At 32.7% G+C, this 10,792-nt stretch overlaps 1 protein-coding gene across 5 annotated transcripts; it reads left to right on the forward strand.

The window, feature by feature from the left end:
* The first annotated feature begins 1,814 nt into the window (after positions 1 to 1,814).
* Positions 1,815 to 10,367, forward strand: LOC121981716. Of its 5 annotated transcripts, none has more exons than XR_006111911.1 (5): positions 1,815 to 2,228; positions 3,433 to 3,570; positions 6,968 to 7,655; positions 8,693 to 9,864; positions 10,116 to 10,367. XR_006111911.1 is itself a non-coding variant. In XM_042534392.1 (5 exons), the coding sequence occupies exons 2-5, from the start codon at positions 3,564 to 3,566 to the stop codon at positions 10,327 to 10,329; spliced, it is 456 nt and encodes a 151-aa protein (XP_042390326.1). In that variant the 5' UTR covers positions 1,824 to 2,228; positions 3,433 to 3,563; the 3' UTR covers positions 10,330 to 10,367. The 5 variants fall into 5 exon arrangements, 3 of the variants coding, with proteins under 3 accessions (XP_042390326.1, XP_042390325.1, XP_042390327.1); XR_006111912.1 differs by having other exon boundaries at positions 1,819 to 2,228; positions 7,534 to 7,655; XM_042534392.1 differs by lacking the exon at positions 8,693 to 9,864 and having other exon boundaries at positions 1,824 to 2,228; positions 3,433 to 3,586; positions 6,968 to 7,064; positions 7,534 to 7,655.
* The last annotated feature ends 425 nt before the right edge of the window (positions 10,368 to 10,792 follow it).

Consider the following 10,792-nt stretch of genomic DNA (forward strand, 5'->3'; position numbering starts at 1 on the left):
AATGATATTTTGGGAATGATTACTAGATTTATGGGAATCAATCAAACCCATATAATTTGATGGGTTTCATTTCCATTCCTATTCCCATTCAACTCTACTATCAAACTCATACCCATAGTCATTCCCATCATTTAACCAAACGTCCCCTAAATGAACATAAAACTCTAAATAAGTAAATTATTTTTAACCCTAAGATTAAAGGAAAATTAATTCTAATATAGAGTTTTGCTTATGAAATTGATTTTAATTCAAAAAGTTGCTGAACACTAGAATTATACGGGAATTTTATTGTTGGGCTTGTTTGTATTCGACCTAAATCATTTCTTGCTTTCATAATTCACTATTAGTCAACCGATAACCAGTTATTTTCTAATCAATCCTCTTTTTCGAAGAAAGTAAATATTAGTTTTTTAATCATAATATTTATGCATGTAACATTTTTTTATCTAATGAAAATTAATTTTTTAACCGAACCTAATTTTCAATTAAAATCAATTTCAAATGTAAGGTTAATTAATAAGCTAGTACCTCAATTTTATTTGATGTTAATTAATTTTAAAAATTTGTAAGTTATAATTAGTTAATGTAAAATTTTTCAGAAATTAAATAAATTATTTTAAAAATATAATAGCAGCAGAGTGATCGAGCGTCTTTCCTCTCTGGCTTTGGATGAAGAACTCCACCGACCACGAGAGCGCGCCGATCCCCCAGGTCTCCTCGACGATGATCGCTACGAGGTTGATTAACCACCAAGTGGAGGGGTAGAGCCGTAGAGGTAGAGGAGCGCGATGGAGGCACCCACCGTCCCGGCAACAGCCTCAGCCATCGCAGCGGCGTCGAAGAAGAAGGTACTAGGGAGCGCAAGGCCGAGCGTTAGGAGGAGAACGTAGAGGCGGGTGACTAGGGTTTGGCAATAGCGGCGGGCGATCTGGCGAAAGAGCTGAGAGGGGGATAGGCTGCCAGTGGCGTTGTAGGTCATGGCGAGTGCGAAGAAGGCGGCGAGGGTGAGGAAGAGGGGGGCGATGCAAGCGATGACGCGGAGGTCAGCGAGGAGTGCGCATCGTTGGTCGACGAGAGCGGAGTTCGAAGGTGGACCGCAGTGGAATAGGCGGGTAGAGGAGGTCAAGGAGGGGAGCAGAGATAGAGTAGGTGGAGAGAAATATCTAGGAATGAAGTGGAGAGAAGCGCGAGGAGGAGGATGATGATGGAGGGTGCCACCGTGACGGGGAGCAGGAGAGCTTGCTAGATGATCTGTAGGAAGGTGAGTGGATCGGATGAAAAAGGAGCGCCGGCGTCGGAGGCGGCGGCCATGGAATCGGAGGTTCAAATTGGATAGGAGACGAAGAGGGAAGTCGAAGGTGGTGGATCAAGCGAAAGCAATCATCCATTAATTAATCGTTGCTAATTTTAATCAGATATAATCTAAGCATCAATTACATTTACTTAGACAAGAGCAACAAGACGATTTGGATTTCTATGGTTTCAATTACTCACGATGATGTGCCGGGAAGAAAAAAAATAATTAATCAGATTGGATAACTTCAAGCATGAGGTAATCGGTTCGATCCTATTAAAATTTCCCATTGATCATCATGATCAATCGGAAAGCGCTCACAACGAGCCGTCCGGGAGGCCAACATCCTTTAATTGTATACCCCATTTGAAAAAAAATTTCTACAAATTTATTATAATTAGAATTCGAACCATGAATAATTGAATGACAATTTGAATATCTTATTGTTGTATCATAATCCCGGGAACACGATGCAGCCGGACGAAGCACAATGGAGTGGGAGTCTTTTATGTGGATTGGATTAGGTCATTAGGATTCTGTTCGCCAACCGGCAATTTGTTAGGGATCCGATTGCAGATTCCCTATATGAGTCTCTCACTCACACTCACACAGCGCCGTCTCCGCTCTCCAAACCCTATTTCCCCATTCCGATCTCCCTATTAATCTCATCTCCGTTCTGACATCGCCTTGAGTAGAGCAGATCGACTTAAATCCGAGTGACTATCCAAGAGAAACCGTCGGTCTTCTCTTTCGCCCTGCAAATTGCTCCCCATCCCTTGTCCTCCGGCCTTCTCCGGACACTACCACGGGCGACGCTGTAGGAATCGGCCTTCCCTGGCGTACTCCTCACCGCAGATCTGCACCAGCTCTCGGATTCTGAATCAACGTCTTCGGCCAACTTCTGGGCCATCTCCGTCGTCCACACCGGAGTCAGGTCGCAGCGCCTCTAACACCGATCTCTCTTCCTCTCTCGATCTGCGTTTTTTCTAATTCCCCAACGTCTCGCCTCATCATCACTGTCGTTTATTCAACTTTTTTGGCTTCTGGATTTTATTTTTCTTTGGATCCTGTTTTATTGCAGTAATTTATACAATTTGTGAAGTCTTAGTTTTCCGGCATTGGCTTGGTGGTGCTGGGTCAAAATCTTTTTCCCAGCAAACAGAAGCAACTCTTTTTTTTAGTATGATGCCTTGGCAAATATTGCGGGGTAAGAAATAAAGTAGGAAGCAAAGAACAATAACATACATCACGAGATGGGCAGGTCTTGTGATAATGAGTTCGTTGTTGTTGGCTTGGATCAAAAGGGAACAAAGAGGGCGTTGGGTGTGCGGTTGTGAGTTTTCTCTACTAACCATTGTGCTAAGTTACCAATTCATAGCACTGAGTTGGAATCAGGAGATCACTGACACAGTGAAGTATTTCTTTTTTGACTTAAAGGAGGCTCTTATGCTGGGTTTTGGTGTCTGGTAGTAGCTCTACTATCCCAACTAGAATTTAACTGCTCCAACATTGAATGACATGAAAAAATCATATATGGCAGCACCACATCCAGCAGTAGCAGTTAGCAGTCGGTCAGATGATTGGAGTTTGTCCTCAAGGTCACAGTATCATCAGTGGAGTCTATTCTGTAAATGAGACTGCTATTAGCCATATTTCAGAAAAGAACAACAATATTTCGTGCATTTTATAACCATTATTGTCTGTCAAAGTGAAACTACAGTATTTGTATTGAAAAGAAAGGTTAGATGATGAATTGCTTACCTTGACAAGAGCATTGATATAGTCTTGCTTTATGCTTTACAACTTGGACGATAGAACTTTTTGATGTACTATTTGGGTTGGAGAGATTGATCCAGTGTTTGCTCATTATATAAAATGTCGATGACTGGTTTTATTGAAGCGACTCAAGTGGAAAACATGCTCATTAGATTGGGATGAACTTGAAATGGTGGAAGTTTATCAACCTTACCATGGATCAGTTTACTGTAGGGGCATTAGGTCTTCAATCTTAAATTAACAGTTGGGAAATAAAAACAAAAATCACATGGACCTCAAGTTGTTGCTAGTCTATTTTGACTCATGTGTTATGATATGCGACACTCCTGTTGGAGACTGAAAGTTAAAGTTGAATTTTGCAGGTAGCAAACTTTAATGTGGAATGAGATGTTCCAGCTTGGCCAGAGAAATGAAGATAAGTTGAGTATTATTTGGCTGACCCAGGGAACTTCAGGAAGAAGAAAAAAAACATTATATTCATTTTGTCTTTGGCATGGGAGGTATTGGAAAAATTAAGTAAAATTTTTCTCTTATATCTCAATTACAGTTTCTTAGTAATGTTTTTAATATCAAAATTTTCAATTGCATTCAACTTTATGTTTAGATCACCAATCCTAAATTGAGCATACAAAAAAAAATTAGGCTTGAAATTTTTTACCATATATTCTAATGCTGAAACAAATACATTGCACCCTTCTTTTTCAATGATTTTTCTTTTTGATGATCTCTTGCTGCTTCACTGTTTTTCAATGATTTCCTTTTTCAAGTTAGTGGATGAATAGTAGTAATAGGAATGATTGATCAAGTATGATGGATTATTGGATAAATTAAGATGTCAGGTTTATATTTACTTTTATTGAAGTTTAAAACAAATCAATTCATGATGCATAATTAATTCTCATTTTTTGCTTTATACCGATATTATGGGGGAGTTAAAGCTCATTTTCTGACATTATTAATTTGACACCACAACATCTAGTGGTTTATTATTAGTGCTTCGTCCCTGGGGTCGTGATATCGCGGTAAGATATTCAGGTTATCATCTAGGCACTTACGGTTCGAATTCCAATTACGGTGTATTTGTAGGAATTTTTCCTTCAAATGAAGAGCGTAATCAAAGGATGCTAAGCTTCTGGGCTGACAGTTGCGTGCGTTTTTCGATTTATTCTGATGGTCGGTGAAAAATTTATGTGGGATTGGATCGGTCATCTCAGGGATAGTTAATGAGGCTCATTAGAATTATCTTTTTTTTTTTAATTATTAGTACTTCAATTTATATTTTTTATTGGTTTACCTTCTGAACATAAAGTTGCTTATTATTGTTTTTACCTTTTTAAATTATTTAATTAACAATACGAATTTTAAAATATTTTTTTCAATTATTTAATAGACAAAAGCTATTTTTTAATTATTGGCCACTATATCTAGTATCACCTTGTATAATATTATTATAAAAAAAATAAAGGAGAAAAATATAACAAGTTTATTATAGCCATTCTATGTATGTTAATTAATTAATTTATTAACTCTCAATGGTTATTCAGGATAAAATTAAAAAAATAGGGTAATTAGTGATTAATTTAAAATATTATAATATTAATTGCTATAATATAAATTTATTAAAATCATTAATGATTTATTATTTATTGATGTGGAGAGTTTTTAAAATATAGCAATTATCAATTAACTATTGTTTAAATTGTAGCTATCAATAAAATAATTAAACACAATGTTATAATATGAAAAAAAATTAACCTATACTTTATTCAATTAATTAAAAAACAAAGACAAGTAAAAAAAAATTAATTTATTTATTAAGAAGGGTTAAGAAATAGTTTTATATTTTAACAAAAGGTAACATTTTGTGTTTATTATATGTATATCCGTGTAATTTTGAATAAATATTATAATACTCCACAATGATAGGTTTTGTTCTATAACATATTAATTAATTGAATTGATTCTGAGAGACTATAGATATATATAGAACACTATTCTCAATTGTTCCTAGTAAAATATTAATATTTAAGGATAATATTAATAGATTGAGATTAGTATGCAGGTGAATTTATGACTTTATCTTAAAAGTCATGAATATAAGATATATAAGTTAACATATGAGTATATATTAGAGAATATTCACTTAACTTATCCGTCATAAAAATATTTTATGAATTGTTATATAAGTCATAAATATTCTCATAGTAATTATTAGTATAGATAATCCTTTATCCAAAAGTCAATTCGATTATCTATATAAGGAGTTGTGTATTTTAGTAAAGTCGATTATAAAATAGTTCATTGGTATGCAATGAGTTATGTGAAGGGATGTGAGTTGTGTATATAGAATTTGTTTTTTTTATATAATGGAAGTGATATCTATTATCTACAAGTCTCTTAATTATATAAGATTATGGAAATGCATTACCATACACAAATAAGTCAATATTAGATATTAAGTTTATTTGATTAATAGATCAAAAATGCATAGATTGATGAGAGGATATTGATCAGAGAATGACATAATTTATGTTTTGTAGATCAATTTAGATATCATGGATAAAGGACCAAGGTATACAATAAAATAGTCATAGATAAGTTAGGTTGGATTTATGACAATTTCGGCATTTGGAGAGTAATGATGAATTGCTACATGTCATATATTGCTAAATGACATTGATTGCTTGTCTTTAAAATGTGATTTTTGAGTCACTGCTAGTGTTACGAGAATCTATTGAGAGCGCATCAATTTTAAAGTTTATTTTATTTTAGTATTTCAAAAATAAATTGGGCAAAAGTTTTAAGTATGCAATTGTTAGATTAATGGTTCAATTCAAAATTCATACAAAATAGAAGGAGCAAGAATAAATAAATGGAAGAATATTCCTTCACATATTAGTAAAATGAGGGGTTTGTTCGATCGAGTCTCATTTGAAGAGGTAAATTTTCATTATTGTGACTTTAGTTAGGTTTAAAAAAATCTTTTTTTAACATGCGTTTTAATAATTTGATGGGTTATGATTGACCTAATCCCTATCGAATATGAGAAATCATTGGTTGAGAACCTTGTTGGCGTTGATGACATTTCACGTGCAATGGAGACATCACAATTTGAAGTAAATGAAGAAGGAAGTTAAAATAATAAGGAATGTTGTAATTGTATTATTCAAGCTAACAATGGAGAACATGCATTTAAATGATAGGGTGAAAGAATTACTTAAAATATTAGCAAATAAAGGCATGCAATCTCAATATAGTGAGTCTGTAGATGATCCTTAATGTGAATCAGTAGCTTTTGTAACAAGAAGTAGGAAAGGACGTGATAGAAGTCGCTATGATTACAGGGATACTCCAATTGATAGTCCATTGTGGTTGAAAATTTTACCTAAGAGGCAGCGGAGAAATATATAAATATGTGAGCCTACGGAAACGTTTCAAGACAAGGATAAGGAAAACATTTTGTAAAAGAATCTAATGTTCTAGAGAAGGGGAAATGAAAAATTAATGTGGAAGATATGGAAAAAAGAGACATTGTTCAATTGAAGGAAGATAAGTATGTAGAAGAGACAGAGAAGGATGTAGATAGGATTGCCAAACATAACAAAATGAGGAAACAAGACATTGATGTAAGTCGACATTTGTAAATTTTATAGTAATTTGTTTGATTTAATTCATTAATTAAATTCCTTTTATGTTGATGAACATGGTTTGTGAAAAGAAGCAATTTAAGACTTTGAGTTGTACTTGTTAAAAGTGTTGGAGAAATTAAAGTATGTGAATTACATATTTAATTTAATTAATTTATAAGTCAAGACAATTAAATGCTTTTATAATTTAGATAATTATATGGTTCTCTAATTAAATTTTGTGAATTATAATCATTGATTTATTTTGTAGGTTTACAAATGAATTAGTTTGGGAGGAATCATCCTTTGGTTTAAATGTGTATTCTCTCTTATCCGGTGTGAATGGAGAGATGTTGACAAATGAGGAGGTAATTGACACGTATTGTAAAATTTTATTTAGAGAGGCATCCTTGTCTGGTAGGATATACAACAAATCTATTTATTGTTCAACCTTCTTCACAATAAAGAATTTATTTGAGAATAGTTAAAATTTGAATACATTTTATTATTTGGTTAAGTATGTATGACTTTGGATATTTGTAGTCATTAATAAAATTCTCAAGCAAGGTTGTCTTCCAACAATTGATAAAGACAAATACAAAAGATGAAGAGGTTAGGTATGTTTTTATACCTTTGTGCGGTGATAATGCACACTTTCACTTGTTGATGATGGACACCAAATCACTGACGTTCAATTATTACAATTCTCTAGCAAGTGGAAGAAAATACAAATATGAATTTGATGTAACGGTGGACATTCAATATTTATGTATATGTTTGTATTGTAGTATAAATGCTAGTTGATGTAAAATTTTAATTTTCTCTTCAATCTTATAGGTATCAGATTTAAAACTCTATAGTCGTGAGCACCTCGTTGCTATTGATCCAAAATTTGAAAGACATCATCTCTACGATCAATGGATGTCTCACACAATAGAATATCCACAACAAGAAGCCAGGTAAGTTAAGCAAATAGTGTGAATAGAAAATATTAATATAAAATATTGTACATTAAATTGGTGATGTTATTTACCAGCTCGATTGTGGTTTCTTTGTGATCCAATATATTCGATGTCTTTTATATGATATGAAGATGGACTTCAAATAAGGAGATATGAAAAAAAAATTAGTATTGATGTAATTGTATCAATTTTGAGAGATAAATTGTAAAATATTGGATTAAATATTCATAGTGTTGTAAGTCAAAAAGTTAGTAGGGAATGTAAATGCACAATTACTTAGTGTTGGTAGTTTTATATCTTTGTATGTAGTCTATATTGTTTAATACTGTGGTATGTATGATATGAGAAAATATATTAAATTGTTACAGGAATAATAATACTATTGCATAGTAATTAGTGAACTAAAAATCACAATATCCAAATTATCATGCTGGTGCTTATCATTGAAATGAGACATAATTTATATAATTTATATTGCACACCATATCTATCTTTTGAAAATTAAAAACTTTGTAATGGATGAGATTTTTCAAAAATCCAAATAGTATAGGTCCAACACTCGGTCTCAAGTGTACAAGGTTTGCATCAAAATTTGAATTAGACATGTAATTATGAAACTCCAAAGTAATTAAGTTAAGAGTAAAAAAAAAATTGGTTGTTAATCCGGTAACTAAAAGTATCACATGTTCTGTGTCAAATGGCACGGAGCAAGAACTTCTTATCCAAGGTGTATAACTAAGTGTGACACTATATATACCATCTCCCCCCTCAAATGTTCATAGGGAGCGTGAAACTATACTAGTAAGTTGAATTTTTTTGAAACTATACTAGATTCGTAAATTTCAAGTTTTAATGTGAGTATTGATTATTTATTATTTTCTAATATAGTATTGCTAATTTATAAAGGTTAGCTTGAACAAAATACCATTTAGTGTTAGATTAAAATTTTTTTTACTATAATTAGGTTGCTATTTCATGGCAGTATCAAGTTATAGCAGCATTGACAATACATGATTTCAACCTTTAACATATAGGGACTACGAACAAAGAACAATGGTGCGTTTTTATAGATCAATCAAGAATCTTAAAGATAGTATTACAGATGTGGGCAACATGAATGGCAAAAGTGGGTGACGACTGATACTAGTTCATCTGGCAATATATTACAGTGAACACAATGTTTCTCATGGACATAATCCGAGAATAATTGATGTATCGAAATTCATTTGGATATCAGTGATGGTGAACTTGATTCTTTTAGTCGTAATTTTAAAATGGTGCGTGTTTCTAGATCAACCAAGAATCCTAGAAGATAGTATTATAGATGTGGGCACATGGATGACAAAAGTGATTGACGACCGATACTAGCTCATTTGGCAATATTACAGTGAACACAATGCTTCTCATGGACATAATTCGAGAATAATCGATGTACCGAAATTTATTTGGATATCAGTGATGGTGAATTTGATTCTCTTGGCCGTAATTTTGATTGTGTTATTGGTTCATCTTGTTAGTGTTTGTAATGTTGGTGTTATAATATAACTGGGTAAATGTTTGTAATTATGGATGTAAATTTGGTTTGTTAGTTGGTGTTGACATTGTTAAACAATGTTGAATAATATTGGTGTTGTAATTGTGGTATGATAATAGTGTTGCTTGTGTCAAAAGATAATTTATCGTTGAAATTGAAACATCTTGTTTATTGTTATGTTATTTAATAAAAATTTTATTTGTAGTCTCAATTATTATGGAGTTGGTTATATTTTGTTTTGATATTGAAAAACAACTTCATGCATGTTTAAGGAGAAAGGTAGACCTTTAATCAACAGTGAGCTTAGGCACTTTGCTGATATCATTAATTGTGGAGGTGAATGAAGATTATTGATGCTTTGGTACATGAACTAGGAGTTAGTTAACTTTAGCCTTAAGAATGAATTTTTCTGATGATGTAAATGTACCTAACCTTGATTGTGGAACAAGCAAATATTCATGGCATAATTAAAGAATAATAGAATTTAGTTGAATATGTAAGAAGAAAGACTTTGGTATCCAATTCATAAACAAAACACAGTGAAAGATTTACAAGAATTGAAGTTTATGGTTTCACTCAATTACGTTATCAACCCAAAGGAAGGTGGAGAGAAGGCGGGAACAAATCCATTTAGGTGGATGATCGATGGTTTCTCAACCATTGCAAATCAAGGTACTGTGATGTATTACTCTGGGAGTTTCACAGCCTGTGGTTTATCTGGTAAATCACATGCTCTTCAAGTGAAAACCAAACTTTTGTAGTACAAAGTTTTTGACTAGTGTTTTATCAGACGAACGCTACACCAGAATTTTATTCAATACAAATGAAATTTCTCCATTCGTTTCGATAACATGAAGGTCTTTGAAAGACTTGGCATAAGAAAATGCTTTGTAAAAGATAGCTAAGAGAAGTATTAATTGCAGGAAGTTGCTACTGGAATCAGTTTTAGAAGATGATGATTCATGTCTTTACCTGTCAGAAGATGATGTACCACCAGAAGAACCTGTGATCAAAGCAATCTACAAGATCTTCATATATGATCAACTATATGCGGAGCAAATACGAAAGGATGGTGATAATACATTTAAGACAGAGTTGCTTGTTATTTTGCAACCTCATTCTTGGAGTACAATATAATCAAACAAAAAACCAATAAATCAACCCGTCTTTAGCTATTTCTAGTTATTCTATTTCCAGTCTCAGTAAACTAGAAATAAAAAATCGGACCAGTATTTGACATCAAAACACAAATCTTCGATTACAATATAATCAAACAAAAATTTTTTTTTGATGACTAATTCTTGTTGAGTGAAAGTTTTTCTAACACTGGAGTAAAGGGTATACACCAAATTGAAACCAAAGTCAAGACAAATCTTCTCTAACGTTGGATTCAATGAAAGAAAATACACATCAAGCTAAATACAAACAACAAGGATAGAAATATTTAACCTTAAGTAATACAAACAACAAAATCCTTTCTATGTATGAATTCCGAAAAAGTATGCATTCTGAAATAGTATTTATTGTGAAAAAAATCAACCAGAGTGAAGCTAATCCAATTCTTGTATCACCACATCACATCTGTAGTCAAATTTATTTG

Source organism: Zingiber officinale, chromosome 5A (assembly GCF_018446385.1).
Source record: "Zingiber officinale cultivar Zhangliang chromosome 5A, Zo_v1.1, whole genome shotgun sequence".
NCBI lineage: Eukaryota > Viridiplantae > Streptophyta > Magnoliopsida > Zingiberales > Zingiberaceae > Zingiber > Zingiber officinale.